Genomic DNA, 13,639 nt, shown 5'->3' with positions numbered 1-13,639 from the left:
GCCAGTGAGGGCGTAATGGGCTCTGTTGCGCCAATCGAGCTCACCGGTGTTGCCTGTTCTACTGCCAATGTGGGCCCACTAAATACGGAAGCATAATCCGAGCTGCTAAGCGAGTCGGAGCAACCGCGCTTAGATATCGGCAGCGTGCCAAGGTTCTCATAGTTGTTGCTGTTGGGCGCAGTCGGCAGCGCTCTTTGCTCTGTGGTTGATAGTGATTTTTGTGCCGCCGAGAGACTGCGTTTATGTGTACGGCCGCGCAGTGGCTTTGCGTAGCGCGGCGTGCCACACTTTTCACTTTCCTTGACTTCATTGTTTTCGATTTGTCGTTGACGCTGCAGGCGCCCTGCCGCAACGCGACCCACTGAGTGCGCCGACTGTTTTGTGTTGCGCAGATTTTGCTCGAAATTCTCCTCTAAGTAAGCATCGAGATAATGTAAATTCTTAGAGAGATCAATTTCAGACTTGTAGCTCTTGTAGATGGTGGCCTGTTGTCGGCCACTAGCACTGGCGTTAAGCGCAGCGCATTTCGATTCATAGCTGCTGATACGCGCGCGATCGCCTATAAAGCGAAAGCTATCATCCTTGGCCAACGTGCTGAAGCCACTACCGTTACCGGCATACTGTTGATGCGCCGCGCTAGCTTGCTTGAAGTTACGACATTTGTCGCGTAACTTTTGCAGTCCTTGCCGCGTTTTCGCTTGCAAACGTTCGAAGTAAGAGTGTTTGCCGCTGCCAGCGGCGCTGCCCGGACTTACTAACGCAATGTTATGGCGCGCACTGGCGCTAACATCTAACGCGCTGTGTATGCTTTGTGTGCGATTCGGATAGGTGATTTTGAGTTTCTTCATTTGTGGCAGATCGCTGATAGTATCAGCGCCGTTTGTTGTAATTGCGTATGTCGTCGCTGGCAAGCCACTCGCCGATTTGTGCATCTTGCGTAGCGAAAGATTCTTAAAGACATGTTTTGGTTTGAGTTTTTGTGACTTAGCCGTTGTACTTAGTGTCATGGCGGCGTTGGTGCTGACAAAATCTTGGCGCTCGAAGCGGCTAACCGGTATGCCATTCAAGTAATGTTGACGCGCATTTTCGTTTGTTTGTTGTTTCATATTACCATCTAGTGCGCGCTTTGTGCTTGTCATGCCGCTACCACCATCGAATAGACGGCGTATAGAACGCTCGGAGCGCTGTCGTTTTTTCAGTGGCCGCTGTTGTTGTGAAGCGCATGAAGCAGCGCGTAGGCGCGCGTTGGCGCTCAAATGCTCCGCTTGCATGTCGTCATCCAGAAAAATGGAGAATGGATTCGTTATAACAGTACTGCTATCCGTTTCATGTGTGCTAACTGCAAAAGCGCGTTCCGCTGCGACGGCGTCCAGCAAGTAACCGCGCGCGTTGTATTCAGCTTCCTCAGTGCTGCTGTCGCTCAGCAATTCTTCGAGACTATTTAATGATTTTGGCTTACTTACTATACTACTTTGCTTATTATCTAAGACAACTACAACACTACCATCAGCATCTGACAATTGTACCGCGGTATCACCACGTTTGCGCGGTGCATAACAATGCCATACACTTGCGCGCGTATCCCTCATACCTAATAACGCGTCACCCGTACATTCTAACAGTATGCGCGCGTGACGCTCTGGCGCCAAAACTGCATCATTGTCTAACTGTCCGTCAACATTAGCAATTAGCTGCCAACTGCATATATCTGTGTCGGAATGCACTTTGCGTAAGCGCCGTTCAACTACACTACACGCCAGTGCGCGCATCTCTTTCAAAGAGTTCGATTGCTTGCGAAAGCAATAGAAGGGATTATTTATGCTCAATCTTTGCAGTAGTTCTTCGCTACCGGCGAGTAGCGCCTCGTAATTACTTACTTGTTCGGCGCGCCCAAGCATTTTCAGACTTTGCGGCAAACTGTCAAGCAGCGCTTTGGTGCGCAAGCGTCGCTGACTGTGCCGCTGTCTTTGGTGGGCGCGCATGCTGTTCAACTTGTCGTCGGTGATGGCAACCGCATGCGGTTCGGTTATATTCAATATTAGTTGCTTACCGTTAGTGCTCATACCGCTAGTTGTTTCGGTATTGTTTATAAAATTTAAGGAAGCATTACCGCTATTTGTAGTACCGCCGCTACTTTGATTGCCACTGCTGTTGCTAGTATTTTTGCTAGTTATGGAATGCATTTCTGTGTCGCACTTGTCAATTTCGGCGGCGCTTGTTGCTGTTATTGTTTGTGCTGTTGTCATTTTTGTTATTGCAGTCTGTTGTTGTTGGCATTGTTTCGTGTTTGTGTTTGCGCCAGTTGTGTTAGTGTTAGAGGCACTGTCGCGTCTCAAGTCTTGCTCTCTGTCCGTTTCAGTTTGTTTTTGTTTTTGTTTATCGTTTGTAACGGCGTCACACATGTCAGCACTGTTACTATGATTAGCGCTAGTGCTCTCAATCGCGTTCGCCGTTACGCGTTCGTCGGCGTTAGCTGCGCCCGCGTTCGTCTTTTCGTCTATGTCATTTGCTGTTGCGTTTTCCGTTATTAACAATTTGTTTGTTGTTGTATTTAAATGCAACGTGTTTTGTTTGCTGCTGCTGCTACTGCTACTGCTGTTGTTGTTGTTGTTCTTGGTTGTGTTACCGCTACTATTACTATTATTACCGTTATTGTTATGTTTGTTATTTTGCAAATCGTTGTTGCTACTACAACTAACACTAACTAAATTATTTGTCATGGTTGTAGTTGTGGTTGTTGTTGTTGTTGTTGTTGCAGTTGCTACTGTAGTAGTAGTGACATTCGTATTACTATCAATATTATTGATGTTATTATTCGTATTATTATTGTTATTGTTAAATGTATGATTCATATTATTGATATTATTTTTATTATTATCATTGATTGCCTGCTAGACCCTAGTTGGCGGCTGTAAAATCATTGCAGCCATGCGTACCTTCATTGCCTCCGGTGATCCGTGTGCGGTTTGTAAATGATGATGCTGTTGCTGTTGTTGTTGTTGTTGCGCTTGTTGGTGATGTTGTTGCAATTGTTGTTGCTGTTGCTGTTGCTGATGATGATGAAAACCAGCCGGCGTGGTATATATCGAATCACCCTGTGGACCACTGGTACTGTCCGAACGTGATTTCAAATCAGCTTTCTCACTGGTTAGAGGAGTTAGGTGAAGAGCGAAAAAGAAAAATAATATATATAATATTGATTATTGATTGAAAATTTTTTTTCTTAACTTTGATAGCAACATAGCTTAGGATTAATAAGTATTATAAAAAAAAATTAAAAAAAAAATGGATGGTGTCGAGCTATAATTTCGATTAGGTTCTGATAATGATATATATAGGTAGGTAGGTGAATATTTTTCTATTGTTATTATACCCGTCTTCCTATCTCATATAAATGCACTATTGTTTGTTAGAAAACGTAGAGGTACATATCTCTCACAAAAATTAACGCGCTCTCCAAAAATAATTTCTAAAGCCAAGAGTAGTCACAAATTACTATCAGTAAATTTTTAAGGAAGGGTTTATAGAATATACTCAGTTTGCTTAAGGGCTTACATGGGTTGACGGGTTTCAAAAAATAAAGTCTTTTCATTGTCTTATTAAATTCTATAACACCTCTAGAATATTGCCCTGCATTTTTGATCAGAGCAATAGTTTCGGAGATACAGCCTTGAGAATTTGTGCGCTTGAGACTGGCTGGGCTGAGTGCGCCGTTTTTAAACGCATTTTTCTCGAAACTGTGTTTTTGAAGTTGGTTGGTAAGATTTTGCGAGAACTACTCAAATGATCTTGATGAAATTTTACACAGGTCATTGAGATACAATTCTTAAAGACTTGGGCGAAGGATTTTTTTGAATTACAACTAAAAAAATTACGAAATTTTCAGTTTTCTGTAAAAATGTCTGCCAAGAAACCAATTTTCAGTTTTTTTCCTTCGTCCAAGTCTAGTTTAGGGTTTTAACTTAAACACGTATTTTTTCACTTTAGATGATCTTGCAAGGAGTTAACCTGTCAACGTGGGCGCATCTTTTTTCCGAGGAGTCACCGGAAATGACGTCGCAATGGCTGAGTTTAAAACATTTTTTTTCCAAAAATTTCAGATTTTCTTTGTTAATAGTGTATGTTTCTAACAATAAAAAATTTTAACAAAATATTAAACTTTAATATGAGAAAAAATTTCAGAAAAAAAGTGTTTTTTTATACGTCAAAACTCATGTGATTTCTTAAGCTACGAGTATTTCGCATAGTCGATCCTGGCGTAAAAGGCAGCGATGGATTTTACTTGGACAGCAGTGATTGTTAGTTCTTTTTGATAAACGAATACTGCTAAAAATAGGTCATCAGAAGTGTTTTGAGCTTACTAGTTTGAATATCAATCCTTGCCACTTCGCTGGGTACATCGAAGTTTCGTCTAGCGAAAAAATTCAATTTTATCTTGGTAAAAACTGAGCATTTGAGGAAAGAGTGCCTAGATGGTACACATTGTCTGTATTCGTACACTTTTTGGAAAAATAGGTGAACAGAATGTTTAGCCGCACCGCATGCCAACCTATTGGACAGTGTCTAGTTTAAACACCTACAATTGCGATGAGATTCATTTTGCAAAGAACCTCTTGCGGTCTACTCTAGACTAGAATGATATTTATACCGTTAAAATTTTCATCAGCGCTTGCCGACGCATTACCAATTTGCGCCCAATCGAACGAAATATACCCTATCTGTAGTGTTTTGCGAACACATTTTCTATGTAGACTAGATATACTTTTCAAAGCATCTATTGGCAAGGATCTGAGACATTTCTAAAAGATTCAGCGCAAAATCTCGGAATATTTCAAGCTAATAGCCTCTTCGCACAGGAGGATTGATCATTTAACAAGCCTTTCCTCGATTCAAAAGGTAATTTAGATCAATTTACCATACAGACTACAAAATTCTTAATCGAGCGGCTTGTTGTCCACACTCTCAGTTTGGCTGTATTTAACTTTGTGGGTTATTGACCAGGCTATAAAATTGGTTATGTGCATTGATGAAAAAGCAATCAACTGAAGAACTTTAATTATTAGAAAAATTAAGAAGACAAGAAGTATAACAGTTAATTGGTAATCGAGTAGCTTGCTGTGCGAAAGGCTAAAACTGGTTCCTAAAATTTTATCTTAATGTACTAAATTAAATTTTCTGTGCGAAAAGGCTATAAGGCTACAAGTGTATGAACTTCATTAAAACAGTTCCACCAATAAGCGAAGCAACTTGCATGGGTCATATTGGCTATGAATTATTGACCAATTCGATTAAACACACTATTTTGTTAAGATTTCCTTCTCTGCCAAAGGACCGTAATAGAAGCTATAAATAAGCTATTTCACAACAACTTTGAGCTTTTGACGTTTAATCAAAAAACACCAAGCTATATTTGTCAGTTGTCATCTTCCGGCTAGGGTATAAATAAAAAGGAATATTGTGGTAAATTCTAATGATCACAGAGTTGTAATTGAATTATTATTTCACTTGAGTATTTCGATCATAAATCAAAATAGAACTATGACTTCTTTGCTAAAGCATTATATTTATAAATATCAGTATTTAAATCCGATAACTTATTATGCATTTTTCAGCCCAAAAAATATTTATTTCGATAATCTTTTAGGCTACCCTATAACAGCAATTCGTTATATTACATTAACTCAGCTTACATGATTCAGCTCTAAAGCGGTGACGTAGAATAAAAAATTCTGTTTCCTCCTGGAAATATGCTTCCATCAACGATTCAATGGCTTATGTAACAACTCTGGTACGCTTTCTCCAGCAGATGTGGAAGCCAGAACTCTCTAATGAGGTGACTTGATTTAATCAGCAAAATATTTTCAAAACAATAGCAACAAAGTCACCCTCAAACTAACACAAATTACGTGAATTGTGCTGGTGGGGCAAGTACAGGGTAGAAATATGTCAACGCTATATGAAATTAACAAGCAACATTGTTAGAATGAATTGAATTGTAAATGAGCTCGTGGCTATGGCGAGAATGACAAACGTGTCGACAGTGTTAAAATTTATTCCACACACACATACTTTTATACATACAATACATGCTATATACTTCATATATGTATGTGTATATATGTAAACTGAAATTTCTAACAGTTTATGTGTGTAGTAGTGCTGGTTTAGCAAAAACAAAACCAATATCGATGGCTGTATATTATCAAGTAAATTGTTGTTGTCATTAGGTAGTCAACGGTGGTTTTCGTAATAACAATTTTCGTAATGATTGTGCTGCGGTTGAAATTCCAATGAGTTTGGGCAGAACACCGCATGCTTTTCCCTCTATAAATATATGTACATACGTATGGTAGTGTAGCAGTGTAGAGTCACACTCTAAGCACTATTTATGAAACTGAGAGATTGCATAAGTGTACACTTGTGCTTATATAAATAACTTAGTAAGCATGATAATCCGTGTGCTGAATATATTTGCAGATTCGCTGAGGTTAAAATTAGATTGAAATTGATTTAGCCTTTTGGGGTTTGGGTTTAACTAATATTAGTTATTAAGCTTTTATTAAAGTAACTGTATGTTACCAACCAAAAAATAAATAATTTCGTATTGATGGATGAAATAAGGGTACTCCTATTTATATGACATTATATATGGCTTCTTCAAATAAAAAAATTTAACAAATCGCTCATTTGCTGCAAGACCGGCATAAATCAAAAAACGTGATTTTTTAGTTAATGATGCAGAATTGTTCGTTATATCATACTTCATGTTGAGTGAAAAATTCATATGAATACCTCTTGTATGCTCCGCTTGAGAAGAGAATATGATTCCTGTTTTCCGTGTAAGGTTGGAGTCAGTTGAAAACTTTTAACGCGTTTTCTGGCAAATCGATTTTTTTGACTTATGCCGGTCTTGCAGCAAATGAGCGAAATATTGGGTAGTCGAAAAAGTAATTTCGTCGTATTTTCCCAACAGATGTCGTTGCAGTCGTATATCTCCAGTGCTACCAATCACATTGTATCATGTCATATAATGGTAGAAAGATGAGATTTTAAGCTTCATTTAACTAATATTTAAATTAAATTCGGGGTAGTTGAAAAAAAGTTACAGTTGTTCAAAAATTAGTGAAAATAATAAGGAAATTCGCTACATTTTGAAATTTTTGTATAAAAAAGTGAAAAATGCCATGCAAGCCACCAATGAAATTTGGAAAGTTTACGGAGACGATGCTGTGTTCTTGTAGCACAACAATGGTTCGCTCGCTTCCGTTCTGGAAATTTCGATGTGAAAGATGCACCTCGTTCTGTTCCACCTATCGTTTGAAAAAGTGGATGAAATTATGAAAAAGATTGACCCGGACCATCACATAAGCAGATAAGACATCGTTAAAGTACTTTACATTCACCATCAAACAGTTTTGAACCATTTAAAAAAGGCTGGCTACAAATAGCAACTCAACGTTTGGGTACCACATAAATTGTTTGTGGAAAATTTGATGGACCGAAATAACATCCGCGATTCTTTGCTGAAGCGAACTGAAATTGAACCATTTCTGAAGTGAATAGTAACAGGAGATAAAAAATGGATCAAATACGAAAACAATGTGCGAAAAAGATCATGGTCCAAGTGTGGTGAAGCTCAACAAATGGTCGCAAAACCAGGATTGACGTCTCGAAAGGTTATGCTGAGTGTTTGGTAGGATTGGAAAGGAGCTGCTCCAGCCTGTTCGAACGATTGATTCTACATTTTACTGTTAATAACTAATGAGATTGAAGCAAGTAATCGAAAACAACGACCAGAACTGATCAACAGAAAGGGCTTCGTCTTCCATCAGAACAACGCTAGGCCACACACCTCTTTGATGACTCGGCAAAAACTGGGAGAGCTTGGCTGGAAAGTTTTGATACATCCGTCATATAGCCCTGACCTTGCACTATCGGATTACCATTTGTTTCGGTCAAAGCAGAACTCCTTTTATTGAGTAAAGTTGATTTTAAGAGAAGCCTGTGAAAATTAGTAGTCGCAGTTTTTCGACGAGAAACCAGAAAAGTTTTACACTGTTAGAATAATGCCTCTAGCGGAAAAATGGCAAAAAGTGATCCACCAAAATGGCACATATTTGGATTATTAAAGTTTATTATAAATATCAAAAAAAAAAAAATGAAGTTGAAATTGATTAAAAATACGAAAAGACTTTTTCAACTAGACAATATATCATTTGCAGGATCTCCAAAGTTTTCTTGCGGGTTCAAAAAACGTCATGGCAAACTAAGTAAAGCTATTTTCGATACAACGATAAATATTAAGCCAATCAGTAACTTTTTCTGTGCCCATATACACCATCCTAAATGTAGGCAACATTTGCCATTTTGTTGAAGAACAAGCATGAAATTGTGAGTTGAAAGTGTGCTTTAAAATAAGTTGTCTATGAAAAATTTAATATTTTTTATTTTAATTTTTTATTTTTTTGGTTAATCGTTCTTGAAAAAAATGGTTAATGCACTTACGTACAAATATGGGACAGAAGAAGTCATATTTGGTGTTTTATAAAGTGAAAGTCTTACCCTAACAACCCTATGAACATTTTCGGAGTTATATTCATAATTTTGCAGAAAAATTAATCAAAATACAGGGTTTAATATTAGTGAAATATAATTTTAAATTTACTAAACATTTTAGCTTCAAATGAAAAATAATTTTAAGAAAATTTTCCAAAAAAGGTATCTAAATAACAATTTACAGTGTGAAGTTATTTAAAAATATTTACTGTAATTCCGAAAAAAAATTATCTTCCTTATTTCAGTTAAATAAATCTTGTCAAATCGTTTAGTTTTTGGCAGCAATGCGCAAGCAAATATTTTTATTTATTTGTTCATCTGCTCAATGTGCGGTCACACACCTATGTATATAGGTATAACTCACTCCAGAATGCATCAGCGCGGTTTATCTAACATTGTTGTTGTTTTCTAAGCGCTGCATAAATTTCAGTTGCAACAAAATTGCATAACAGCAACTTATGCAAGGTTATGAATACATATGTATATATATAGACGTACATAAATATTAAATATATGCAATACTGTGCAACGTTGCCAGCTTACCTGTCTTTATCTGATGATTTATAGCCGGAACTACCTGTAAGCAGAAATAAAATGGTGAGAAAAAATATTGAAAATATTTAAACGCAGCATCGAAAGAGAGTAAAGCAAGTGAGAGAAAAGGAATATGAAAACATTATTTTTTGTTATGGAAATTTGCATGGAAAGTCCAAGTGTTATAGTTGGGGGAAAGCCACTTTTTATATGTGTTAGTATGTATATTAGGGAACCTATTAAATGAAAATCATGATCGTTTTCGGTGTAGTAATATTTCTTGGTCTTTGCACAGGATCGTTCAATACTAGCGCATAGGGCGTTCTTATGACAGGTAAATCAATGTAAGGGAACGAGCCGCAAATTATATGCAGCCAATGGTCTCTACTTCGATAGCAATGTCCAATAATTGAGGCATGATTCATGTTATGAAAAGATTTTATGTAAAATGTTAGTCTCGATTCAAAAAGATTTAGATATGGCTGAGAGGTTCAGCTTTAGACTTCTGACCTCTTAGTATTGACTAAATCAATATATTTAAGAATTGAAATAAGTTTTCTATTTGAAGTTTGAATATTAAGGGGTTATATCCACTTAAGACTTCAAAACATCGGTATTTTTCCATTTATACTTGTATTTCGAGTGATTATGTTTTTGAAAAAATTTCCTGAAAATTTGAAATAAATCCAGGAATTAGTTTCGGAGACATGAGCGTATTTGAAATAAATTTGTAACTTAGTGTAGCCGGTTTTCGAAATTTGAAAAGCGTTTTCCTCGAAATATTGCTTTTAGAGACAGTTGCATCGATCGGCTTAAAATTGTAATACGAATGATTTAGATATATTGGGTAGTCGAAAAAGTCTTATCTTATTTTTAATCAAACTTCAAATTATTTTTTTATATTTATAATAAACTTCAACAAACCAAATATGTACAATTTTGGTCGTCCACTTTTTCCATTTTTCTGCTAGAGACATTATTCCAACAGCGTAAAACTTTTCTGGTTTCCCGGCGAAAAGTGCGACTACTAATTTTCACAGGCTTCTCTTCAAGCCAACTTTATTCTATTAAGGGAGTTCTGCATTGAACGAAACCAATTGTAGTCCGATGGTGCAAGGTCAGGGCTATATGGTGGCTGCATCAAACCTTCCCAGCCAAGCTCTCCCAGTTTTTGCCGAATCATCAAAGAGGTGTGTGGTCTAGCGTTGTCCTGATGGAAGACGAAGCCCTTTCTGCTGATCAGTTTTTGATTTTTCCGATTGCTTGCTTGAATCTAATCAGTTGTTGACAGTAAAATGTGTAATTAATCTTTCGACCAGGTTGGAGCAGCTAATAGTGGATGATTCCTTTCCAATCCTACCAAACACACAGCATAATCTTTCGAGACGTCAATCCTGGCTTTGCGACCATTTGTTGAGCTTCACCACTCTTGTACCATGATCTTTTTCGCACATTATTTTCGTATTTGATCCATTTTTTATCTCCTGTTACTATTCACTTCAGAAATGGTTAAATTTCAGTTCGCTTCAGCAAAGAATCGCTGATGTTAATGCGGTCCATCAAATTTTCCACAGACAATTCATGTGGTACCCAAACGTTGAGTTTCCTTTTGTAGCCACCCTTTTTCAAACGGTTCAAAACTGTTTGATTGTGAATGTAAAGTGGTTCGAGTCAATCTTTTCCATAATTTCATCGACTTTTTCAAACGATAGGTCGAACAGAACGCGGTGCATCTTTCACATCGAAATTTCCGGAACGGAACAGTGAACCATAGTTGTGTTACATGAACTGATACAGCATCGTCTCCGTAAACTTCACAAACTTCTTTGGTGGCTGGCATGGCATTCTTCAGTTTTTTATACAAGAGTTTCAAAATATATTTGAACAGCTGTAACTTTTTTGTAACTTCACCTAATTTAATAATTATTATTTTTTGGTTAAATGAAGCTTAGAATCTCATCTTTCCAACACTATATGGTTTGACCCAATGAGATTGGTAGCACTGGAGATATCCGACTACAACGACATCTAATGACAAAATACGAAAGGCTTTTTCGACTTCCCAAAATATAAGTATCTTAATGATCAGCGTGACGATTTGAGTCGATTTAGTTATGTCGGTCTGTCTGTATATACGCCCAATAGTGCCTCAGTACACGAGATTTCGATCTGAAATTGTACACACTTTCTTTTCTCTCCAAGCGGCTGCTTATTTGCCGGACCCGCCGATATCGGACCACAATAGCATACAAGTACTAGCTACAATATAAATCGAGCGCTTGGAATAAAGTACTTGGAAAACTTTTTTGTTTAACGAGATATCTTCATGGTAGTATTAATAAGAATAATATTGAAGCCTATAAAATTTGATATACTGCCTTTTATAACTTTAAGAACAGCCCTAATACACACATTTAATACTTTTTTCCTACGATAAATTGCTTTTCTAAAAAAATTTGTAAAAATTAGTTGTTATCTGTCGTTGACTTACTCACACTCGTATGTGTGCAATTGTATGGTACATATGCATATGTGTATGTGAGTATATATGTATGTACTGCTAGTTTTGCGTTAGCTTACCCCTGATGATAGATTAGTGTATAGCAGTCAGCTATGTTGCAAAAATTTTGAGCATCGCAGCTGATGCTTCTTGCTCCAAACATGCATGTACTTAAATACATATATGTTTACATACATATATATATGCCCATATACATTAATTCTTATATAAATATATACTTATATACTTGTGCTATCAGAACAAATACTACGCAATGGAATTTGTGCGGAGGCATACACGAGTACCAGCAGACTTTGACACATGTTTCAACAGCTGAGTTTTGAGTTGTGGCGTTGCACGTAAAACTATTTCCTGAATTAAGGTAGTTATTGTACACCGTTTTTGGTGGGTAAATTAAATTGGACAAGCGCAGTAGTCAACGAACGTAGGCATGAAATACAATGCCTCTATATCTATGTATTCACATACATATATACATTCATACCTACGAACGTGTAGCTGTGAAATGTTCACGGATATTATTTCTAGCTTTGAGAGTTTGGAGGCTTTTGTGGAAACGCCATTGCGCAAATTGACAGGTTGATTGACAGTTAAGGAATTAGTGCTGCCAACTCGATCGATAAGGCACACAGTACACAAGGGATTCGAAATTCTGGATTTGAAGCCGTTTTTTCAAGCGCATACAACAACTTAAGCAATTTTCGGCTTCAGGAATATTTTATTTTCAGTTTATAGTTTTATCAAAGGATGCTTTTTGCAAACTTGGATGAAACGATTTTCTATACAAATATTTTCAGTGTTGCATTGAGCGTTCAGGGCTCAAAAAAGAAAGCTTGAATTAATGAAAAATTGAAATCAAATTGGAATTTTTTCTGACGTTAAAAAAGCTCAATGTTTCTTAGAATATAATTTTTTTTTAAGGGTTTTGATTTAGTATAATGCCTAGCCCGATTATTTTGATCTCACGTTATCTTTCTTCACACATGTGCGCCTTGTTATCAGGAAAAATCTCATTAATGTACCTCATAGACCATCTGAAATATTCAAGAAAAACTCAGTCACGGGCACCACGTATTCGGTATAAAGAGGCATGAAAAATTATGGCCTAAATTCGAATATTTTTGGATGGCATGGCTTGAAGGCATTAGTTGTGCACAGTTTTGTTTTGATAATAAGAAAATGTTACGGTATTTTCAGGCAGATATTCCAGAGAGAAATTGAAGCGTGAGCTACTCAATTTTGTGCCAACAGTTCATAAGCTACGTGCCATTTGTCTGAAGGAGGTGATTTCATTGTTTTTAAAGTCTACAATTTAATTTCATTATAACAAGTTGATAATAAAATAAACACTTCCAATAGTTTGTGGCAGCTTGTCACTGCAACGAAGTCAATGACCGCGAAATGCCGCCACGTCAACAGCTGCCATGGTCGTCTTGGTGTGCGCGATAAGAGCAACGGCAATTGACGCAGTGACTGGACGTTACAACGCAGTAAAATAGCGATGATAGGAGTCCGACGACGACGACGACGACGACGATGACGATAAGCGGAAACGGAAATGGCGAATGACGGTATGGCGAATGGCTGCAGCATAGCCGCAAGCGAAAGCGGAAACGCCCTGACGACGCAAACAAAACAATATGAAGCAGCTGAACGGAGGTGACATAAGGAAGTGCAACGGCAACAACAACAATAACAATAACAAATTTTTAAAGAGCCTGCCTGTTATAATGACGACTACAAAAGCACCATAAGCGCACTGGCACCGTTGGCACCGCAACAAATGGTGGACAGCGAATGACCGAACGCTGGGCGTAAGCGCAAATTTGCGCTCTTTTCATTGTGAGTGGCGCGGCACAAAATTTCCCTTTACTAGCTGCGGGCAATTTTCTTTTTATTTAATGTGACTGAAGAGGTATTAATGAAAATTTTATGGCACAATGCATTGTTCTTCCGCCTTTGTTGTGGACATTTTTGTACCTTTTATATTTTATTATTTATTATTTATTTTCAATATTTTTGTCTTTA

General features: G+C 37.4%; 1 protein-coding gene across 1 annotated transcript in view; it reads right to left on the bottom strand.

The window, feature by feature from the left end:
- Positions 1–13,639, bottom strand: part of LOC120766854 — a 159,475-nt gene that overhangs the window by 87,935 nt on the left and 57,901 nt on the right. Inside the window, 2 exon segments of the mRNA XM_040092581.1 lie at positions 2,937–3,144; positions 9,100–9,133. Coding sequence (XP_039948515.1) covers positions 2,937–3,144; positions 9,100–9,133 — 242 coding nt within the window.

The sequence above is a fragment of the Bactrocera tryoni genome, chromosome 1 (assembly GCF_016617805.1).
Source record: "Bactrocera tryoni isolate S06 chromosome 1, CSIRO_BtryS06_freeze2, whole genome shotgun sequence".
NCBI classification, from domain to species: Eukaryota; Metazoa; Arthropoda; class Insecta; order Diptera; family Tephritidae; genus Bactrocera; species Bactrocera tryoni.
The sequence above is the reverse complement of the archived record's forward strand: the minus strand, read 5'-3'. Positions and strand labels throughout refer to the sequence as shown.